Below are 24,422 nucleotides of genomic sequence, written 5' to 3' on the forward strand. Positions count from 1 at the left end.
TTTGTATTATGTCGTGATATGTAAAACCTTATAACTGGCAGAGGATGTACTTTCCTTTTTTTACCATCAATGTATGTGTTATTACGTGGCCCTGTTCCAGTTACAGGCTCATCAAGTTCTGACACAAGTCCCACGTTTTCCTAAATGAAGGTAATCTTGGATATTTTTCTCACTAAATTTAAAATTGGGTCAAGATATTTGTTAATGAGGCATTTTCAAAAATCTTTCAGAGCCATCCTTGACGGACAGGAAATGCTCTTTACATGCAGCACTGTGCAGCTGTACACAAAGAAAGGCACTTTTTTTGGTTACAATGACCACGTCATGCAACAACTGAAACAGGATCAGAGCAGGAGCGGCGCAGTACGGTTTAAAAAAAACTGTCATAAAATAGATTCACCAGGAGTGTATTTGTGGGAATACACAGAGCGTAAAATACAAGGTCATGGTCAAGGTCAAATTTATTTATATAGCACATTTCAAACAGCCGATGCTCCACAAAGTGCTTAACAATATAAAAATGGTATTAAAAAGCAACAATGTAATACAATAATAACAGTAAAAAAAAAACAATAATAGGACAGTAAAAGAATTAAAACAATAACTAAACTAATTCAAATAAGACCAAAATGCTTGGGTCATAGTGTGTTAAAAGCCAGGGCATAGAAATGTGTCTTTAGGACAAACACCACACATCCAACAAGCAGCTAAAACTTTTTTTTCTGTGATTTATACAAAACCTGCCTCATTAAATGCAGTAATGTTTAAAAATATGTATTTTGGTTGTCCTCTAAACTCAGACTGAGTACAAGATAACTGATTTTTATTTCAAGGATACCTATCAGCACCTATCAGCTACCACTGTGTAACTTTTTTTTTTTTTTTTTAATTATCAACGCCTGTCCGTTTTGGTTCTTTTGCCACCAGAATTATTGTCTAAAGGCCAAGAAAGATGCCCAATGGATTTACTTTACCAAATGGACCATCCCGGCCTTGCCGTATTGGTCCATTTGATTTACCTTTTTTTTTTTATTGTTTATTTCGTTTTATTTTCACTTGCTACACACGGGACAGACATGACTGGGGGAAAGAAAAGGGAGAAAGAAAGAAAGGTAGGGAAAGAAAAACAGCGAGGAAGAGGAACGGTGATAAAGGGCAAAAAACAAAGAGACAAAAAATAAATATATCAATCACCTGGATCACCTGTTGAGAAAGTAAAAAGAGAAAACAAGCAAGAAAAGAGAGCAATATAATAAACAACATCATCGCAATAATCTATGTTAATATAACAGTAAATACTAAATATTGAATATTATTGTGCAGCACGTAAGATTGACAGCGCACAGTGTGCTTTGAGGTAGGAGCTAAAAAGGGTGTAGTTTGTGTGTGAGCACCCGTGTGTACACCTGTGAGCATGACGCTTGTATTTAAAAGGTTCCTTCATCTGCTAGAGGGTGTGGGGAGCCACAGCCCCATCCTCCAGGGCATGAAGCAGGTATGGAGGAGATCCAGGCTCCAGACATCCAGAGGCCCCCAGAACACAAGAGACCAAGGAAGACCAACTGAGGGGCAACCGTGCCACTCTCCCGGAAAGAGCTGAGGAGAGCCCCAAATGAAGGGTCACTCAGCAGCCGCGGAGCAGAAGCCAGGGGGGGTTGCAGTGACGTGCCCATAAGCTCCGCCAGCAGCCAGCTGTGCCAGAGTGACCGAGCCCCAGGCCCAGGGGCTGAGAGCACCCCACCCTCCGTAGGGGTCCGAGCGAGCCCCAGGCTCCAGGCCCCGACAAGCAGCCACCAGGAGTGAGCCGCTGCGTACCTGAACACCCATCCCCGGACACCAAGAACCACCAATGCACCGATGTCTGAGGGCGTCTGCTACTGGCAGGGGGAGTGGTGGGGGGAGATAGGCCTCCATACCTTGGAGGATCACTGTGTAACTGACCAGCACAGTGTCTGACCTTCCCTCTTCCTGATGAGACAGGAGGCGGGTTAATGGCTTGACCTTTGTTAAAACTGGAGACTTCTTCCTGTTAAAAAGGAGTTTTTCTTTCCCCATGTCGCCAAGTGCTTGCTCATAGGGTTGTCGTTTGATTTCTGGGGTTTTCTCTGTATTATTGTAGGATGTTTACCTTACAATATAAGGCACCTTCAGGCGACTGTGATTTGGTGCTTTTTACAGTTAATCTGAATTGATTTGAATTATGTGCACAGATTCACAGACTTCTACATACAGATACTTTAGATATAAGAACAAGAAGACTGCAAGTTGAATCCATGGAGCTGCTCGACTCTTTTTTTGAAGAGCATGTCGTCAAACCTTAGAATAACCATAACCGAGAAGACCGAGTGTTTGCTTTTGGAAGCCGAAATGAGTGCATGGTGCTAATCAGTGGTTTAAAGTCTGAGCCACACCTGTCCTTCACTTTCTCTATGTATGCATGCTGCTGCTCTTTTTACACCCTCTGTCTTTGTGTTTCAGTAATTATTCCCCTTTTGTTCACTTCCACTTCCCACCAGGACACCATTACAACAGCCACATACACAAAAAAGGCAATAATTTGTGAAGGTGGGGGGTAAGGGGAAGAGGGGGAGAGCCAGCCAGATAAAAAAGGGTAAAAAAGAGTGAGCAAGGGATGTAAAAGAGAGAGCTACTGAAAGACAGAGAAAGTGGTGATGAAATAGTGAGACAGAGAAGAAAGGGAACCCTGGAGAGAAAGATAGAGGAGATGAAGGGATGCAGGGTTTGGAGGTGAAGTTAGATCCAGGGGTGGAGAGAGATAAAATGAGGGCTTGATGGAGGGAGGTGAGAGGTCGCACTCTCCTCTACTCTGTCAGAGCTGTGATTATTCCAAAATACACATCTCTGTCTTTCTTTCTCTGTGCCCACTCTCCCAGCATGTTTTTTGTCCTCAATGATCTCTCATCCCCTGTCGTCTTTTTATCCTCATCTTTCGTTCCGATTTATAGTCTCTCCCACTCTCTCTCACCACCCTATGTCCTTCCTCGCTCCTCTCCCTCACTCATCCTCTATGCATAATTCAAGCTGAGATTCCAGCATGACGGGCATGGCCATTAAAAATACATGGGGACGCAGCGCCAAGCCCGTTTAGTGCTGCCTTTCTTCGGAGGAGGAGCACCATCGGCTGGGGCAGCGAGACCAGTAAGGAGAGAGAGAGAGGAGGAGCTGGAGGAAAATGAAGCGCTTCCAGTGGAGGAACTTTCCCAAGGGACAAGGAACCTTTGGAGGGATTTAAAAGAAATCAAGTTCCGAGGGAAATTCCTTTAACCCCCAAAATGCTGTTTGCTCAGGGTGAAGTGCTTCCACGCAGTTGAAAAACCTTTTGTGATGTTGTCACGCTCACGGTTACAAGAATGTAAACCTGGCACCTCATGCCTGATTAACTTTAATTATAAAACTTTTTTTTCTGATTGTCTCACAGCATGGCCTGGCGACCTGTACGTGGTGTATGCTTTCAATGTATGACGGCTAGAATATGCTCCAGCTCTCCTATAATGGATGGATGGGTGTTTATGGTGATTACAGTATGCACTTTTGTACTGGAGGAACTTTCTCGTTATTTAAGGAACTTTTGGAGGAAATCACTCAATTTTGTCTGTCTGCACAGCAACATTAAAGCCCCACTTCTTTGGGTTGTTAGCTGCTTGTTAAGGATGCGCACAAAAGCACAAAAAGGGCATTTGCATAACATAAATGCCCGCTGAATGATTTAAATGCCACCATAACCTAAATAGCGTAGTATACTCGACCGTCTTATTAAAAAAAAAGGATGCAAACATTAGCTGTATAGAGTATAAAGTTTCCTTTAAAAAGAAAAAACACATGATTACAGCTCTCAGCTTTCTACCTTTAGCGTTTACCACAAAATGAAGCAATGTAGGAAGAAAATGAAGAAGCTGGAACACAATTAAAAGAAAGTAAAGACCACCACAACCAAAGTGGATCTAATAGAAAAGTGTTTTGCTTCCTTTTTAAAACAGAAAAAAAAAGTCATTAAAGGTATGTAGTCATTGGCGAGCTCCCCAGAGGATAATTATCCAAAGTTATTCCTTACAACAGTTTCATCCAAAAGTGTCTGTTATACAATACAAATAAAAAAAAACACACCCACATCTCCACACAGCTCTGCAGGAAAAGCGCCATGTTGCCTGGTTCTGTTTGACTGTGGCACAAACAAATCCCCTATTTTATCCTGCGTGCTATGGCGACTGCAGCTACTCTTCTGAAGGGGGGTGTGTGTCTGTGTATGCGCGTACTGTTGCTCAGCTCTGCCCATCAAACAGACACAGACCTGCAGCTGTGACACCGACAGAGAGCAGAGAAGTCAGAGAGCCGTCACACTACGCTTCCATTCTGTGAAACATTGCCTTCTCTCGCATCTGCTTCAGAGTAAAACTGCACATACAAACAAACAATACATGTTCTGGTGCAATCACATCTGTTACATCCACCTGAATAGGGAAGTTTTCTAGTATATGCCACACCTTCCTTATTAGTACAATACAATAACTTCACTCAGTTCTTAAATTTATCCACAAAAGTAACCTCATAGGTTTCTCAAACAGCAACAACTGTCTAAACTTTGATGGATGTCGTGACTTTGTACAAAAGTTGAGTCCACTGTGTCAAAGGTCAGGCTCTCCACACTTCAAATAGCTCAAATCCTCCTTTTAATACTGCTGACAATATCCAAAAGCAAACTTCTCCCCCAAGTGGCAATCACTGTGGAAGTGCCAAAAACTGCAGCTCTGGACCATTGCACTCTGGCCACTCAGCCAACCCTCGTGTTCAAGTTAAATGACGAATGTAAAATAAAACAAAAACATTGAGGCCAAAAAATAAAAGGATGACTTTACATACACTCTATGGGATTCTCACCTGCCTGTATCTGACTAGACAAAGAGAAACTTTACTATTTAAGGCTGTGGTAAGCCTGTTTTTCTGAGGAGAGGAGAGGAGAGGAGAGGAGAGGAGAGGAGAGGAGAGGAGAGGAGAGGAGAGGAGAGGAGAGGAGAGGAGAGGAGAGGAGAGGAGGCAATCACAGGCAACGGATGTGGATTAAATGTGGGGGGGAAAAGAAAGGAACTTTTTTTGTCTTACTCGCTTGACCTCAAGCTTAGTGGGGTAATTGGCAGAAACTGGCAAGTAATGCACTCTTCACTGCTTATCTGTCACTCTCACACACACAAAACATACACATGTGCTAATATTCCAAACCTTCAGAGAAACAATTTCACACAGAAACTCCAGTCCCACATGCAGCAACGTAAACAAACCATTTTTTTTTAAATCTCCCATTCCTCATTTTATTAACTGTCAATCAGTACATCACATGTTTTTTTAATGGGCACATAGATGGTGTGTGATACAGACAAAGAAAGTGTCATATCGAGCATGCGTCATCTCCTCAAAGGAGGACATCTATTTTAAACACTCACAAGCACACATCCTGTCAATGCCCCTTCAAAGATGTCGCTTCTTGCAGGAAGATCCTGTCTTTCTGCTAATGTTGTTTCCATGTCTTCTTGCCTTTTCGTTCATAAATAATACGCTGCTGCTATTAACATGGTCAGGAAGGCTGCAGGAGATGGCAAGATCACAGATGCAGAGGAAGATAGATTGAGACACACCAAGAGCAAGAGAGCTGGGATGTGGGAACACCAAACACTTAACCTCTTTTTTCCTCTCGGTCCTCTCACCTGTTCTCTGCGATCTAATGCAACATCACTGCAAGATGTAAAAAAAAAAAAAAAAGTCTTTGCAACCTGCATTTTCCCTCGAGTCTTCCGCTTCTCTTTACTGAACTCTTTCCCTTTGACGATTACACTTTTACTGCCTTCCCTCTCCTTATCTACCACCTTTACTGCCCTGCTTTTTACTGCCCCCGTCATCCTCTTTCAAGAGATGGAAGAGAAGTACAGAGTGAAAATAAATGGAGGAACGGGGATAAGAGGAAACAACATAATGACACACACAAAAAAAAGAGTGAAACGATATTAAGAGGTGAATCTGAATAACAAAGAGGCGAAAAGATGGGGGAAAATGAAAGGAAAGAAGCGCATCATTTTCTCTATACAACTTGTTTCATATCCGCAGCTTTTATCACCAAACATCGTGAATCTTACTGGATGATGTTCAGTGCTCCTTATCAAACACACACATACTACCCATTGATTTTTAGCTCTACACCAGCAGCATGTTATTAAAATGGGGCCCTTAAAGCATCCCATTCTCCCCCCTTTGAGTTTTCCTCAGTCTCATTTTCTCTACTTATCTGTCCTACTTTCAGTCACATTTATTAAAAAAAAGAACTCTATGCTGGAATGTTTTCTAATCCCTGAACTATGTGGCGTTCTCTTGTTTTAAGTGCACAAAGTCTTCAACAGCACTGACACTTGAAATGCGTCTTGAAAGATAAGGCAGACTTAATGAAGCACTTTTTTTTGCCCCTCTCTGTTTTTTTCCCCGTAAATATTAAAAATGTATTCGAATGCAGCGTTTTTTCATGTCGACTTCCTGTCGACGCCCTAGTAACAAGCTTGAGAAATAATATATGAGTCATGTCTCATTCAATTTTTTTTTTTACTTCTTTTATTATTGCTTTACGCTGAGATCTCAGCGGATTTCAATTTTGAGGTAACAAAACTGGCTTTACAGGGAAGAAGCAGCGTGCCAATGTCTCTACCTATGTTGCTCCATAGCACACTGTTGAACTTACTGTCCCGGTGTTCATTCTGCCACCTGTGGCAGCGATGCAGACTGATATAATTCTTTAGAAACCACACAAATTGATTACTGTGACCAGAAAGCAACCGCTCAGATCATTTTTGACAGCAGAAACAGAAGAAGAAGCACCTTTTCCACACTCTGTTTATTATTCCAGTCAGAAACAATGCTATAGCAACAACAGTATTTTTTTAAGAGCTGTCTAGCAGACACAACAGTGAGTTGATACACTTGAACTGGTGATATTATTCTTAACATAATGTGTCCTCCTATTAAAAACCGCATCTCTGTTCATTTTCAGGTTGCCAACAAATTTCACACCTATGTAGTTTCTTGGGTGTGTGTGTGTGTGTGTGTGTGTGTGTGTGTGTGTGTGTGTGTGTGTGTGTGTGTGTGTGTGTGTGTGTGTGTGTGTGTGTGTGTGTGTGTGTCTAGGATATTCTGACCAAACTGCAAACTGAAAGATGACCCAAATAGCTTTTTCAGATGTTGTACACAGCATTTGCACTAAGCCAATACAGCACACTCTCCTTGCTGATAGAAGCATGATCACAAGTTTGTGTTTTAGTTTATTTTGGGAAGAGCAGAACTTAAGACCAGTCCTTTGAGAACTTAGTTTAAAAAATGAAACAGCTTTGTTTTGTTTTTTAACCCAAAAGAGAGGAGCCAATTTACAATAATAATACAGAAAGGCAGGAGGTTCTCATATTTAATGTGTAAATTTGGTTGATTAAACAGCTAAAATGCTTCAGTGATTATCAAAACTGCCTTTGATTATTTTCCTGTTGACTGACTAATCAACTAATTGCCTCAGCTATATAAGCACAGTTCAGTGTGAAATGCACACAGACACCATGAACATTCAGATTTAAAAGTTATCTTCACACATAAATGTATTTATGCATCTGTATGACAGTCTCCTGCATTCTAATTAGACCACAACTGATATATGCTCATGACTGATACCAATACCGATATTTGGTAACTTAAAAAGTCGATATATCAGCCAATATCTTTTACTTCTGGACAGATTTCCCTAACACTTGTTTTGAGTAGTTATTTATGAGTCCTTACTAAGATAATATGGCAATGCAGTTTAAAGATGTATTGTCACAAGTTGTGGATTACTTGCTTACACTCTGTCCAACTCTGCTCAGATAAGCTGATTGTATTCTGTTACTCCCCAACACTGAATTCTAATGCCTAATTTTCACACCATATCTTCTCATACTAACTACCAGGGCTTCTGTGCAGGCTGGTTCACAAATCACACACTATCATCAGGTGAGTAAAACAACAGAAGCCACAAAAGTGACAACATTCTAAATTACTTTTGGCTTCAGTTTCCTGTAATATTGCTGCACCACAGCAAAGTCAGGATCCAAAACAAACAAAGCAGACTACATAAAATAACCTCCACAATATCCGTAACTAACCGCACAGCAAGGAAAGAAGCCAGCTACCAAAGAGATAGATCACACCAGTCTAACTCTCCGTTAGATTAAGTGGCAATTAGGCCTGTGTGATATGAGGAAAATCCGTCATGTGTGACAACATTGTTAAATGTAGCAATGATGATATGACTGGCAATTAATAAATATTGATTTGTGCAAATAAGCTAAACAGATCCTATTTCTTTCTGCTTTAATAATTGCATTACTCACAAAGGCACCAAATGTTGAATAGCCAAAGCGCTCTGAATAAAGAGATGATATAAATCATTTTGAAAATGCTTCTACACTGTAAATGCAAACAATGTCCTTAAGTCAATTTAAATCTGTGACTTTACCTCAATTCTTACTGGTTTTTGAAACGTTCTGATATCAAGTTATTTATACTTTTACCCAAGAAGTATATTTGTCTCAGTTATGTAGTACAACTCCTGCAAGGACAAGTGCATTGATTCATTAAACTGTTATTGTTTGCCTTCCAGTCCTTAATTTAGTACTTCTGTAGCTCAACACTTCAGTTTTGTCGTGTTTAGGGTTTGATTACTATCTCATGTGCTTTTCAGTGTTTGAATGCTTAAGACAAGTGTAAAGGTTTAGGTTTAGGCCAAAAATTACAGAGAATCCTGCAGCAACAAATAACTCTCAGCAGTTGTTGTTGTCCAGTGTCGGTGTTTTACATTAATACAACCAGTGTTTCTGAACTGTATTGTGTATGGAGCTTGCAACAGAGAGTGACAGAGATTAGTAAATAATACAAAACATAATGTAAATACAAGTTCAAGCTTTTTTAAAACAATCTGAGCTACTATTATTCAAATATATTTGACATATACGTATATAGTTTTTAAGTAATGTATTCAACTTAAAGCTCTTCTATTTCGGCATATTGTTGGGTTCACATGACTTATCCCGTGTTACACTTCTTAAGTGAACAACTTAGTTAACTTACCCTTCTTAAGGTGAAGTTTCTTATATATGCACACTTACGGGAGCTCCTCAGCCATGGAAACCCATGTCATGAAGCTCCCCGTGCAGTCTTTGTGCTGATGTTAATGCCAGAGAGCATGTCAAATCTTTGGCATCAAAATGCCAAAGTTAGGAAATCTGCAGATACTGAGTCTTTTAGGTGTTCTTATAGAACACTTTCTACTTGAGCATTCAAAACCCTTTATCCTCCCATTCACACAAGTATTTCTACATCCAAGAGTTTTCTATCGTACATTCACACCTACATTAATACTCTGGGAGTAACTTGGGGTTCAGTACCTTGCCCAAGGATACATGTAGCCAGGAATTGAACCTTCTAATTAATAGATGACCTGCTCTTCAACCTGCTCTCATGAGCTACAGCCAACACTTTTTTTTATGGCCCAACACTCTTGTCAACAATTTGTGCCAGCTTATCAAATTTTATAATGTAGAGAACAACTCCAGAAACAAGTGAAGGGATGAACCTAACTGAGGAACCAAGGGACACAGCCTGCTCATAGACTGTGTTGGGGAGTAACGGAATACATGTACCAGTGTTACATATTCAAAATACAAAATATGAGTAACTGTATTCCAAGTTCAGTTCAGTTACTGTTTCAAAAGGTGATAATTAGAATACAGTTACTTTGTTGAAAAAAATGGATTACACTGTGGTCTTTTCCTGTTTGATATGTTAGGGTATCCCCTCTCTAATCCCAATCTAATTTTGGTAATTCCATGCATTGCTGGAAACTCAAACAAAACACAAAATAAGAGGCTCTAATGTAAGCGTCCTGTTAACGTTGGTGGTGTCAGTTACACAATGGACCCGAAACCAGCACAACAGAGCCGGCAGTGCACGGGCAGGAATGCATTTCTTAATTGGAAATTCCGACACCACTTCATATGGGCAAAATCTGACCATTCAATGCAAACACTGTTTGCCCGCAACCAAGCTGCTCTCAGCATCAAAACACTCCCCCTCCAACCAAAAGAAACATCTGAAAGTAAGTTCTTTTTTAAAAAACTAGCATTAGCCTACTGCAACTACCTTATTTCAGTTGCGGTTGCTACCTGGGTTATGGGCCACTTCCCTATCTTTTTATTCCCTATCGTACTATTACTGAAAGCTACTCGCTACCAAGCTAACATTGTTAGCTTGCGTTAGCTGAGGTTAGTTCATAGACTGCAGACTGTTATACTGGATGGATAGCACTGACAACCTGCTCGCTGCAAATAATCAAGTGCAGTTCTGAAAGCAGTCTATAAACTAACAATGTTAGCTCGGTAGCAAGTATTCTTCATTAATAGTAATAAAGCACACAGCAATAGTACAGTCATGTAGTTGTAAAAAGCATGACAATGTATTAAGTAATCCAAAGCATTCAGAATACGTTACATTGAGTAACTTAACGGAATACATTACAAACAACATTTTGGAGCATGTATTCTGTAATCTGTAGTGAAATACATTTTAAAAGTAACCTTCCCAACACTGCTCATAGACTACTGGCTTGTCAATCACAATGTATTCCTGTCCTTAACACTTTAACACTTGTTCCTAGAGTATTTAAAAGTAGAATGGGAGGGAGAGCCTTCAGTTTTCAGGCCCCTCTTCTGTGGAACCAGCTTCCAGTTTGGATTCGGGAGACAGACACTATCTCTACTTTTAAGATTAGGCTTAAAACTTTCCTTTTTGCTAAAGCATATAGTTAGGGCTGGACCAGGTGACCCTGAATCCTCCCTTAGTTATGCTGCAATAGACGTAGGCTGCCGGGGGATTCCCATGATGCATTGAGTTTTTCCTTTCCAGTCACCTTTCTCACTCACTATGTATTAACAGACCTCTCTGCATTGAATCATATCTGTTATTAACCTCTGTCTCTCTTCCACAGCATGTCTTTTATCCTGTCTTCCTTCTCTCACCCCAACCGGTCGCAGCAGATGGCCGCCCCTCCCTGAGCCTGGTTCTGCTGGAGGTTTCTTCCTGTTAAAAGGGAGTTTTTCCTTCCCACTGTCGCCAAAGTGCTTGCTCATAGGGGGTCATATGATTGTTGGGTTTTTCTCTGTATCTATGAAGCGCCTTGAGGCGACTTTTGTTGTGATTTGGCGCTATATAAATAAAATTGAATTGAATTGAATTGAATTAACAAGCCATTAATCATAAAATAAGCATGACTTAATTCAAGAAGATGTAAAGCTACTGAAGCCACAAACTCATCTGGATAGTTTTTACTGACTTCACTTTTAAGACTCTCAGGCTATGTCCTTCTTTTAAATGGCATCTTTATGTTTTTAGACATTCTTATTAAATACCCAGCACGTGCCCCATGGCTGTTGATGAAAAGATTATGGTCATTTTGGCTGTCAACAGACCTCTGCAAGCTATTTGAAAAAATCCTTCTAAAAAATTAGCTGGCATCATCAAAAACAGTGGAGAATAAGAATTACCAAATGCTACCCTCTCTGTTTTTAATGATATTTAAATGATGCCGCTAACTTTTCATTTACATGATGCGTTTAGTTTCATAGCCCTGGCAACCTTGGCTGAGGAGCTCCTGTAGGTCTGGGGTGTACCCTGCCTCTCGCCCTGTGACAACTGGGGCAGGCTCCAGCCCCCTGCAACAGATGGATGGAATTATGATGCTGGTCTTCACCTGTCAGGCCTCTGATATATTGGAGAGAAGTAAAAGCAATATGCTTTTGACCACCTGGCATACATTTACCAGCTGTCATAATTAAATCTTATCATTAAAAATAACATTCATTAGCAGCGACTGCTACCGGTGATACAGTCCTTGCTTGCCTTACCACCCACTCCTACCTCCACACTTCACTTACCGTGCACTGAAACAAACCTTGAAACTCCAGTAAGTTTTACTTACTTATATCACATTTACATCATGAAACAGTGAATATCTCATTTTGGAATAAAATCGCTCGACTTCTAGAAACCACTTTTCACTCTGTGTGTGTTTGTGTCCTCCCTCAATCTCATTCTCTCTCCTTGTTGAGTTCATTTATTTCAAATGAGAGAATCCATTACTGCGGCATCATTCCACTGCAGATAACGCTGTCTTCCAGAGCAAGTGGTGAAATCAAGCATGCTGAAAACATTTCATCAGGGAACCAAAGTAACAACAGAAATTCATGTTGGAATGACAAGTGTTGTGAAACACAGGGTCCTTTCATACAGCTGGCACACTGGTTACACGCTGATAAATGGCATGCAAGTGTGGATTCAATAATAGAACGCAGATAAATAACCAACAAAAATTAGCAAGCAAAGTACTTTATTTTCCTCAGTAATTGTCTGCACTTGTTCAGCTGTTTCAGATGTAGTCTCTATCTTCTTCTCGCAGTGGACATTTTGTTTTCTGAAACAGAGGTGTGACTAATTGCACTAATGTCTGTGTTCCGTGAAAGTGTGCCAGGGTCCTGGTATTGTACACGCTGGCTCACTGGCATAGCTTCCTGGCTCAGGACACAATGGGTGTAGACTCAGTAGTTATCACTGGCAGCCCACAGAACCCCAGATCCCACCGCAACACATTGGTTTCCTTTAACTCTCCCAAAAACATGCAGAGCAACGGTTTTGCTGCAAGATGCAAAAGAGGAAATTGAGTTGATCCCTGGGCACTGCAGCGAAATTGCCTGACTGCTCCTTAATGGTGGGAACAGATCAAAGTGGAGGAAATAATTCCCAAAATTCAAAGACATTAATAATGTTTCCATCCCTTCAGGTGAGGTGCAAAATTCACCCATTAATAATGCTATTAGTTATACTCACCTTTAGAAAAGTCAAAATGTCCGCAGTAAGTAAAGCCCTGTGAAATATAACATAACAAATGTGCCAAGTCTGTATTGTCCAGCTGTGATGTGTGAAACCTTTGACTGTCTGTAATGGCTTCACTTATCCCTTATCTGAGCTTTTATTCAGCCGCAAACCTGATGAAAGGAGCAGGGGAGATAGAATCTCATTCCACTATAATGCGCTCCATACACTGGTGCTCTCCATGCACAAACATACAGATAATACTGACAGACTCAATCTCTTTTACTCGCCCCACCTCTCTCAAACACACACACATACACACACAAATACATTCGATTAAGGCCTTAAAGGAAAACCCTTTCTCTCGAGCAGGCACGCACATTCATGGTCAAGTGGACACAAATAAATCCACACATTAACACAAGCACAATCAGCGGTTTCATTACACATTTATAATGACCTCTGAGTTCCTTTCAGAGATCTTGATTAAACTTTAAATTACATTCCACATTTCGCCTCATAAACAAAAAAAACTTTACAAGTAAATAGACCTGCATTGTTACGCTGGGTTTTGTCTGGATGAATGAGTGGCGAGATGAAACGCGGACCTCTCCTAAAAAGATTGTGAGCATTATAACGGTTTTAAATGGTTTTTTTGTTTAGCTGTTTGATTGTTTTTTTTGGTTTTTTTTACAAGATTATGGCATATCCATCATGCATCGGTTTTTTTAAAGGCTCAAATCCATTTAAACAGTTTGTACTTACTGGAAAATGACACCAGACAGTAATAGTTTACAGTCTTTATAAATATAATTGTTATTACAGATAAATTAGAAAATAATTATATTACTGTATTTTTCGGACCATAAGGCGCACCGGATTATAAGGCGGATTAAGCGAAACAAAACAGTCAGATAAGTCAAACTTTACTCAACTCATTCTTCTTGCTTCTTCCTCCTCTTCCCGTATCATTGATTCATTAATGTTGAATTGTCTCGCAGCTGCTCTATTCCCATGTTGTTGCAGTATATTAATGACTAACCTTGTATTGTGGATTAATTATCTCAGTTGTTCTCCTGACTGAAGTTTGGTCCGTTTACAGCATCCTGCCATGCGATTGCATTTGTCCCTAACCATCGGGAAACTTTTATTGAGTGGAAAAAAAGTTAGCGTTCATCCTCCAGGTTCACTGTTTATGTTATGCTAACATAGCTGTGTTGCTAGTGATCACGTAACACACCATTGTATACCAGCTAGTCCAACTTCAGTAACCCTACAAACGTCACTGCTGTTTAGTTTTCTGTCTTCATTTATGTTGGAAGTGATAGCAGAGCTGTACGTTTAATTTTTTCAGAAGTCTCTCAGTCAGAACATGCTATATCATGTTTAGGTGGAAACTAGTGAGCTAACTTCCTACTAACTTCTAACTGCATTAAATTTAATACATTCTGTTTTCATGAATGCCTGGATGTTAAACTTAATTGTTACACCTGGTAAAGCAGCAACACTGATCATTTATTAAAGATGAAGGAATTTAGACTTCGTAGCTTACCAAAGTCGTACTTTGACAGATTTTTGCGCACCGTGTACCACATAAAATTCTTTTTGCGGTCAGTAAGCACAATCAGAATTCATACATACTGCGCACTGGACTACAAGGCGCACTGTCGATTTTTGAGAAAATTAAAGGATTTTAAGAACTACAGTAATAAGAAGAGAGTAGAGAATTGAAAACACTGAAAAAACCCTTCAAAATAATTGAAAAAGATGGATGGATGGATGGATGGATGGATGGATGGATGGATGGATGGATGGATGTCACATGTCAAAGTTCATAAAAGAATGTGGCTTAGGTTTACAAAGTTGCATCTGAACAAACCACTTCTCCAATAATGTCCTTTGAACAGAAAAGGCCAAAGGGGGTTCCCTGATCATAATGTACGATGCAAGTGCACCTAATACCATCCATCAAGCACGATGGTTCGAGGGGTAATGATTTGGGCTTGTTTTGCAGCCACAGGACCTGAGTAACTTGCAGTCATTGATTGCAACATGAACTCCTGTGTATACCAAATAGTTCTAGAGTCAAATGCGAGGCCATCTGTCTGACAGCTACAGGTTGGCCCAAACTGGAACATGCAACAGGACAATGATCCCAATTATAGCAGAATCAAGGTGATGTAATGGTCCAGTCATAGTGCAAAGCTCAACCTGATTTTAGGACCTGTGCATAGATCAATGCCCATAAACCTTAATGAACAGATAAAAAACATTGTATTGTAAAACATGTGAGAGCCTGATAAAGTCAAACAGAAAACCATTACTTCAAGTCATTGTTGCTAAAGGTGGTTCTACAAGTTTTCGAATTATCAGGTGTATGTAGGTGTTTACAGGACTGCATAGAAACCTGTGAAAACGGTATTTTTCAAATGACAATATGACATTGATTGGGAGGATTGGAGGTGGTGTGCAAAGTAACTAAAGCTGGCCAAAGCAGCTAAAAATAACACACCCTGTATGAGAGAGCACATTGGATATGGAAATGGCCATCAGCTAAAGTGGACTGGTATCTGCTGGGATGGCTGAACTTGACTTTGTCGCTAGGCTGAGTTAGCTCCATGCTCCATTAATATTCGGCTTCATACTTTACTAAGCACGTTCATATTTGGGGGTTTCCTGCTTGCTATTTTCAAACCCACATCACAAGACTGGCACTGTTCAGCTGCAAATAAATCCACTTTCGTCCATGTTCACACATAACATATGGCTCTTGTTAATGAATCTCCAGGCAACACTCTACAAATGAAAGTAATAAATAATTTCAGAAGGACAATTAAGTCTCCCTTCATTAACCATTTGCTCATTAAGTCTGCCTTCGTTAGTAAAGGTTGGATGATCGCGTCCTGCCCAGCTGCAGCAGTCGTGATATTTCCCTGTTGCAGATAATTCGGAGTGAAGCAATGTGCACAAGTCAACACGAAACAGAGACCCACTCATGTCCTAATGAGCCTTCCTGCTTGCTGTTCGGAGTGTTCTGTGGCTTCATTATCATCACCCTCTTAATGCATAATGCTTCCATGAAAGAAATCAACACCATATCATTACACTCTAGAGAATGCCACACTCTCCCCTGCTCACCATCTTTCTGGCTTTTTGCCTTTTTTTATCTTTTATTTGTACCTTTATCCTTCTGTCTATTTTCCTTGTCCAATCTTCACTCTTTTCTTGTCTTAATTCCCCTTTCTTCTCTCGCTTCCTTGCAAAGTCTCCTTCACACGCGTTCCGCTCACTGGTGTCTTTCCTGTCATTATTTCATCAAAGAGTGTGCAGGATTAGAACAAGACCGTGTAACAAACCGACCTGACCTTGAGACTAATAGCAAATCCCTTCAGACTTGTGTCTGAATAAGCATCCGAATAAAATTACAGCATTTCCTGTTAATAGCATTTTAATGCAGCCGTTGTCATCGTTGTGGAGCCTGATGCCAAATTGATTTGTAAATTCAGAAGGCAATGATGTGTCTGAAAAGGAGATTGTTTTAAGTGAGCAAAACTCTCAGTCGTCATTGCATTTCAACAGCTTGAACAAACATATGTTCTCAGTAATTTCCATTCCAGCGCTTCTTTAACAGAAAGAATGTGATTTTGTTCACACCAAAACGGAAAATGGAGATTTCTCAAATGCTGTTAATATTGTGAAAGAGTTTAAGTGGAGCCACAGTCTTCTTTTTTTTTTTGTTATTGGCAAGTACTTGTGTTTTTAACATAACCACGTGAAAACTAAATTGCCATCTTTCATCTTCAATTCAAGGGCTTTCTACAGCCATATCATTCTCAAAGTCTACAATCAAGAGATATCTTCATAAATGGAAATGGGACGTTTACAACTGGTTACACTTCAAGAACAAGACACTCAGATTTGACCTTGCCAGACTACATCTAAAAAAGCCTACAGAGTTCTGGAAAACAAGTCTTTGAGCAGATCAAACTGAGATTAATCTGTTGATATTTTTAAGTCTTGAGTTTGGTATTATATTCATCGGCATATTGGATTGGACCATAGTTGGATGAGAGACTGGAAAGCTAAAATATCAGCTCAACTCAAGCAAGGCGTGTCCATGTACTGTATCAGTGTATTATGCTACACTTAGCAAGATGCTTCTGCAAGCTATAGGAGTGAATAGCAGATAGCAGAGAGATCCCTGCTAACAGTGCTAGCATGTGACTTCTGTTAGTACAGTTAACTACATAACCAGCCATTTACAATATATCATTTCTCAGATAAATTCCTTAAAATGCTCCAAAGGGCACAAAAACCACATACATGGTGGAGAGCTCGTGTTAAGTGACTTAATTCCTTAGCCTAATAAGGCTAATAATTTAAACATGCAAGCTAAAACTGAACAATGAGAATATATTTTGGGCATTTTTAAGAATGGAGAAAGTAGCTATAGAAGCATTTTTTGTTTTGTTTTCTGGTGAGGCCATTAGCACAGGGATTGGCTGCTTTTTAGCCTCAAGTCACTATCGAGGAATTCTTTTGTTTACCACACTTCCTCACATGTTTCCATTTGGTTTTATGCTACTAGCGTAGCTGCTACACATATCAATGTGAGACTGGGCTGTTATTGCGTTTCTGTTTGTGCATTCTGTTTGGAGACAGGCAGTGCCCACGGATAAGGAGGTTTTCATATATGCAGTTAACTCATTGTGCAACTGTCACAGCTTACTACTGGGATCCAGGATGTACTTGTCACAGTGGAAAAATACAGCTCAAACAACAAACCCAGGAAAGCAATCAAGGTGGCGGTAATATGCGGGCAAATGAATATCGCACAGTGCAGCAGTTAATTCTCCAGACGTACAAGAAAGGGAAGCTGCAGCTGAGTTATGGAAGCAATAAGAAGGCTTCTCGGCAATGAGTCTTCCTCACACATACACTCACCCACCGGTGCAAGAGTAACTGGATGTATGTGCAGCAATGTCGCAGAGCGTGGGAAAAGGCTTCCTGCTCTGACCTTGGAAATGAAACACACAACTTCATTAAATCCACTAGAGACACAGACAATAAGTTGTCTTCTCAGAGGAAATAAGAGTGTGTCTGTGTGTATTTGCAAGCTTCAAGCAGAGTCAAGTGGAACTGATGCTGATTGAATGAAGGGTAGAGATTTCAGTGTGTGTGTGTGAAAGAAAGAGACAGAGAGAGAGATGTGTGCATACTGGAAGTGTTTCCTAAATTCCCTAAGGCAAAGTCATTCTATTAGCTCTCACTAGGGAAAAGCCACCACTTATCAATTTATGAATTGACTTTCATTTTCGGCTTGAGCGAAATGTGCTTTTCACTTCAATGTATGATTTCCTGGCGACACAGCAGACAAAGCCACACACTGAGGTGGGGGGCACTGATGTAAAAGTCTCTTAAATACTACTTGCGACAATATCAAGCCACATTATCGAGACAAATTTGATGCCAATGTGGGCTGTCAGCGTTTTACAGTGATAGCTTTATATGGCGATTGTACCCAAGCAAAGGTTAGCTTCAAGGAGGTCTGACAACTATCTAAAGGTCTCGGAGGTTCATGGATCCATAATGTTTTGTAATTACCCATCCGTGCACAAACACGATCAATAAACCTGGATGAAGCAGATAGTTGCTGGTGAGTGAATAACTGTAGAGAAAAATTAAGACAAAATATGAGAGAAAAGACAAAAAAATGTGGACTCCTCAAGGTTATTGATTAGCAGAAACAGCAATCAGGAAACGAGTGGGCAGCCCTGTAATACACAGGATGTTTCAGGCTCCAGGTTAAAATTACAATTTGTGAAAAAACCCAGCGCAGCACCTATCTAGTCTTCATCGTATAAATCAATAGTACCTCATTAATTCAATTCAACCATCAATCCAACAAACAACGCAAGCTGAAAACGCTCCAAAGTTTTACAAAGAGCTCATTAGGCAGCATTACATCTGCTGTCCCACAGATTCATTTTAAACCATGACTATTTGAAGGATAAATCTAGTTTTCTAAGGGGACAAATGGAAGCGAGGAAGTCAGAGAATCATGCTGCTTTTAAATGAACCCGTGACTAATGCCTAGACAAACTGATGTGACAGAAACACAAGCTTGGGTAAAATTATTGCTGGTGTTTTGCATTTCCATCAAATCATTTGGAAACATCCATCACGTGCACTTTACAGATGAACTTCATGGTTCAATTGTAGCTATGCCTTTCTTTTCCACATATCCAATTTCCCTGGCAATGTGGAATTATTGCCCACATTTCTGGAGCTCTCTTATTCGCTCTAATCTCCGAGTAAAGTAGATTATGAGTTGACTGATTCTCTTTCTCATATATTTTAGAGCCCTTCAGGGGTAAAACTACAGTATACAGGCAAGCAATTTGCATGATATAACAGAAAGCAGGGTTTGTGGAGAAGATGTGCTTTTTCTTGCCTTCCAATCCTATTAATCATCTCTTAGACACATTCCATGACCCAGTTTGCAGGTTCGAAATCCTATAGGGTGCAAACTGCTGATCTAGATAATATGTGTGACTATAGCTCCAGAACACTGTGCTCAGTAAGTATGTTATACAGTACTAAAGTTTGATTTTCCTTTCATGTATTAAGTCAAAACAAAATCAACAAATGAACCATGACAGTTGTTCCACATACACTAAATTGCCAAAAGTATTCACTCATCTGCCTAAACACTTTAGTGACAGCCCATTCTCAGTTGGATTGACTGTGATGTTGGCCCACCCTTTCCATCTATAACAGCTTCAACTCACCTGGAGATGTGTTCCACAAGGTTTAGGAGTGTGTTGGGAAATTTGACCATTCTTCCAGAAGCACATTTGTGAAGTCAGACACTGATGTTGGCTCACAGTGTCCGCTCTAATTCATCCCAGAGCTGTTCTATTGGGTTTGGTCAGGACTCTGTGCAGGCCAGTCACAGAGTCTGGCCTGCACAGAGTGCAGGCTTCTATACCAAACTCATTGATCTATGCTATATTACTATGGACCTTGCTTTGTGCGCTGTTGCATAGTCATGTTGGACCAGAAAGTGGTCTTCCTCAAAATGTTCCCACAAAATTGGGAGCATAAAATTGTCCAAAATGTATTGGCCTGCTGAAGCATTAAGAGTTGCTTTCACTGGAGCCTAACTCCTGAAAAACCAAACCATAATCCCACTTCTACTTAACTTCACACTTGGAACAATACAGTCAGACAAGTACCATTATCCTGGCAACCGTCAAACCCAGACTCAGCCATCGACTTGCCAGACAAAGATGCACTCCAGAGGACACATCTCTACTGTTTTAGAGTCCAGCTTCATTGTGTTTTACACCACTGCAGCTGATGCCTTGCATTGCACTGGTGATCTAAGGCTTGGATGCAATTTTGTAGAAGCAGGCTGCATTTCTCTCTGCTTGCTTTTTTTACATCTGTTGCTGTGGAGGTCACTGGAACACCTGAAATCAATGATATGTATGGGTGAGTGAACATTTTTGGCAATATAGTGTAGTTCCGTTTAATAGTTTTGAGTTGATTGTAAAATTTGCGTCCCAATATTCCGCTGCCTGGTCCATGGCTGGTTTCCCACCATGTGGATGAACAAAGTTTTATCTTATTATTTCTCATGTCAGTCCCTTTGCCTCTTAGCTCTCATCCCACAGTGCAGAACTGACATGAAGATAGTGCGAAGATCTTTTAAAAACAGACGAGCAGCACAAAAAGCTCCAATAACGTCATGCTGTTTGTCTAGATTTCTCTCAGCTGTGACTGTCAGTGAGTGGCTCCCTCTGCAGCTAAGCTTGGTTAAAAAATTAAATAAAATCTGTTTTCTTGAGGATTTTGATTTTTTTTCACACAATCTGTTGTTTGAATCTCTTTTGTCTGCTGTGAGATTAGAAGACGTGCGCGTGCACACACATACACACACACACTCTCCCTCACTTCTGTATCTGCTTTCTGAGCCCCCTGTGTTGAGTGGGCGACTAGCTGTGACTGGCGCTGTCAGATTAGCCCATTTTAAAAAGACATGTTTGCTTGTGAGCATGTGTGTGTCCTCCATACTATTTTCATACTGCGAGCCATGGTACATTATTCATGTTAAACCACGCAGAGAAAGATACAGTCGTGTGTCACACAATACCACCGCCACAAGCATGTGGTTGATACCATCGGACACGTACAGATAAATGCCTAAAAGACTCCCACGTGTTTGCAAATAATCACACTGGCACGCTTTACCAAACACACTGGTTTCCACATTCGCCGGCGAGCACAGAAAACATACCGACATGCAACGCCCATAAAAACACACGCAAAAAGACACATGCGCGGCACTAAATCGTATTAGGCAAATGAGAATGAGACGGCACAGAGGCAGAAAGGCTCTGTTCGAGCGCTGTTGCTGTGACAGATCCTGGCATAAATCATGTTTAGTTGTTTCCGTTGTTGTTTAATATGCAAATCTCCCATTTGAAGCGCGAGCTGGTTGTTAACAAGTGCATTCAATAACACATGTGCGCTCTCACAGCCCTGTACGTTTTCACACGCCTGTAGCGTATGGATTTCTGAAAGTGGGCAGGTGAAAAATGTATGGCCACACCATATACACGCACACACCTTGTGAAAGAGCGTGGGATAGATGTGGATGTGAAATGCCATGGGCGTCATCCCTGGACTCATATTTCATAATCATATGGTTATCCATCAGGCCTGTGCAGCTAATGATGACAACAGAACCACACACACAAACGCACTCATAGAAATATACTCTGTGAGAGAGAGAGGTACAACTGTTCTCAACCAGAGACAAGAGAGCTGCTGCAAGGACACAAACATGAGCAGGGACACCGTTGCACAGCATACACATGAGCACTCATGAGGATGCTCAATTAGGCCCACGCGTGTGATGAAGAACACAGAGACACAAAGAGATGTCCTAGCGGGGAAACATACAGCACATGTGCTCACACGCATACAAACACACATAAACACAAACTGTAAGTGAATGAAGGGTCTGTTGACAGATTTCAGCAGTAATTTATACCTGTATTTGGCAGCCATTTTTATCTGGCTTAAACCACAAGCCAGGAATGATCTAAGCTGCACAGCAGAAGCATATGCACACACACACACACACAAAAACCCTTTTCTTACAAGCATCACTTGACACATCTTGACACATCTCTCTCGCTCACACAAACACACATGAACACACACATAGACACACACATCTGAACATGAGATAAAATCACACTTTAGGCTTTGAAAGGCAAAACCAAACACTCCAAAAATTCTCTCTCTCTCTTCTGCCTTGTTGAACTTGCAGCATTGAAGAGAGCTGTAGCCATGACCCCCCCCCCCCCCGTGTAACTCGTATTCTCGAGCCAAATATGAACACAGAATGCAAAAAAAGAGAGGATAGGAAGGGAGAAGGAAAAAGAAACAACAACAAAAATAAAGCGGCTCAGTGGTGTGTCAATTCTTACCTTAAACAGGCGCAGGATGTTGGCCACCATGATCGACACCGAGCTGGCTGCAGCTCCGATCACTCCTACGATTTTATCCGGCTTGGTGAAGATTGGAGGGTCTCCGTTGGCACAGCGGACATCGGATCCATCCCTCTCTATCAAGGCCTGTACAAACGTCAGGGACTGCTCCAGAGCATACGTGTCCCTGGAGCAGGTATCCAAGATCCGGGCCCCCAGTGTGATGTTGGGTAACAGTTCGGGGTCCTTGTTGATCAGGTCGATGGCGAACATCATGGCCTCCAAGCGGTGGATGCCCTTTTCCTTTTTTAGCTCGCCACATGGCGTGCCACGGTCCCCTCTGGCGTGCACTGGAAATAATCCGCCGAGTATAATATCGCCATCTAGTCGGATGGAGTGGGCATACTCTGGTGCCGCCTGAGGGTCTGTGGGGATTCGCTGAGGGGAGGCGACGGGAATGAGCCAAGTGTAAGAAGTAGCCACGAGGAGGAAGATGAAGGAGGGAGACAAGGGGTAGGAAACTGGTCTCCACCGTGGTTCCATGATCAATGAAGAAGTTAACAAAGCAGATCTCAGAGGAAGGATTCCAAAACTGAGAGTTCTGGAATGAATATAAATGTTGGGCCTTTCTACTGGTCGATGAAGGAGGGGTAAAGGACCCCAGAGATGGAGCTAACCGAGCCCCATGAGGAAATCATAATCCAAAAGACAGCACAGAAACAAAAAAGCTAAACAAACAAACTAAACAAAAAAAAAAAAAAACAGCGGTAGTGCAAAAATGTGTCAGTGAATTTGAAGAAATCTATTTAGAGAGTAAAGCGTGTAATCCACAAGTCACATCTTCAGTAGAGCCTGTTGGAGAGAGACAGAAACAGGATGTCTGAGTGCCCAATGTGATGTGAACATCAAGCTTGCTGCAAGGATGTAAGGTCCACCTGACAAACATGTGTAAAACCACTCAAGGGCAAGAAAAAAATGCACTGAAATATATCAAAAAAACAAGCACAACAAACGCGCAGATGCTCATTCGCCAGCACACTCATAGGGGCATATTCTTTCCAGCGGAACTGTCAGAATTTGCACTTCAGTTCTATAATTGAAATCCCAAAGTCTGTCAGTTCGTAATCACCTCTACACACTCACACATACACACAGTCTCTTGTCTTGGCATATCGATGAGTGGAACAGCTGCTAAAATGACAGCACAGAAACCTTTTGGCGAGCTCCTCGGGCTATTCGCACGAAGGCACGTGGATACCTGCTTGTGGAGGGAGAGGAAGAGAGCCGAGGGAAGCAGCAGGGGAGACACAGAGGAGACACAGACGGTGAAAAAGATGAAGATAAGGGAGGAGAGACAGAAAGGGAAAGCATGTAAGACAGAGAGGGAGAAGCAGAGTCAGCGGTGAAAAAGACAGAGAGCGCTGCTGTGGAGCAAGTGTGCTGCATCATTCAAACACCTGCTGTTTCTGCTGCAGTTAAATGAACACATTACATCCAGCGCAAAACTCTCTGTCACACACACACACACATGTGCACAGAGCTTCAAATCACAACAGGTAGCATTAATGTTGAGTCCCTTTCTGGAGAAGATCCTGCAAGATGATACCAGATGACTACTTCAAACTCACTCCTGTAGGGAGAGTTGTAGCTCTATCTATGGTGAGCAATGCTGTATTTAGCAGTCATGTTGAAGAACATGACTTTAAAACTTGGTTTTGACAAACGTGTTGATTTCTACATGATAGCGGTGCTAATGTGCTTCCATTAGCTCATGCCTCAGGGGATTTAATCTCTAATTCGACCCTGATCTAGAATCATAGATTTTATTTTGCACTAACGCTGCATGAAGAGGTAATTTATGCAAATTTGTTAATGCCCCTAAGTAATCAAACCCTAAGTGGGTTAATTAATCTACAACTTAACAGATTTAGTGAAAAAACATTTTTTCCATCCATTTTTCTAAGAAATCTATTGTTAAAA

General features: G+C 41.1%; 1 protein-coding gene across 4 annotated transcripts in view; it reads right to left on the bottom strand.

Moving 5' to 3' along the window:
• The window catches only part of grm8a (glutamate receptor, metabotropic 8a), a 315,961-nt gene that overhangs the window by 281,658 nt on the left and 9,881 nt on the right, over window positions 1-24,422 (bottom strand). For all 4 annotated transcript variants that reach the window (XM_085436399.1, XM_085436402.1, XM_085436400.1 and 1 more), the window contains exon 2: window positions 22,443-23,294. In XM_085436399.1, the coding sequence (XP_085292525.1) occupies window positions 22,443-22,985 (543 nt within the window). In that variant the 5' untranslated portion in view covers window positions 22,986-23,294. The remainder of the gene's footprint in view (window positions 1-22,442; window positions 23,295-24,422) is intronic.

This window comes from Copadichromis virginalis, linkage group LG17 (assembly GCF_057382275.1).
Source record: "Copadichromis virginalis isolate Kocher_CV1m ecotype Utaka linkage group LG17, C_Virginalis_male_GT1.1, whole genome shotgun sequence".
Lineage (NCBI taxonomy): Eukaryota > Metazoa > Chordata > Actinopteri > Cichliformes > Cichlidae > Copadichromis > Copadichromis virginalis.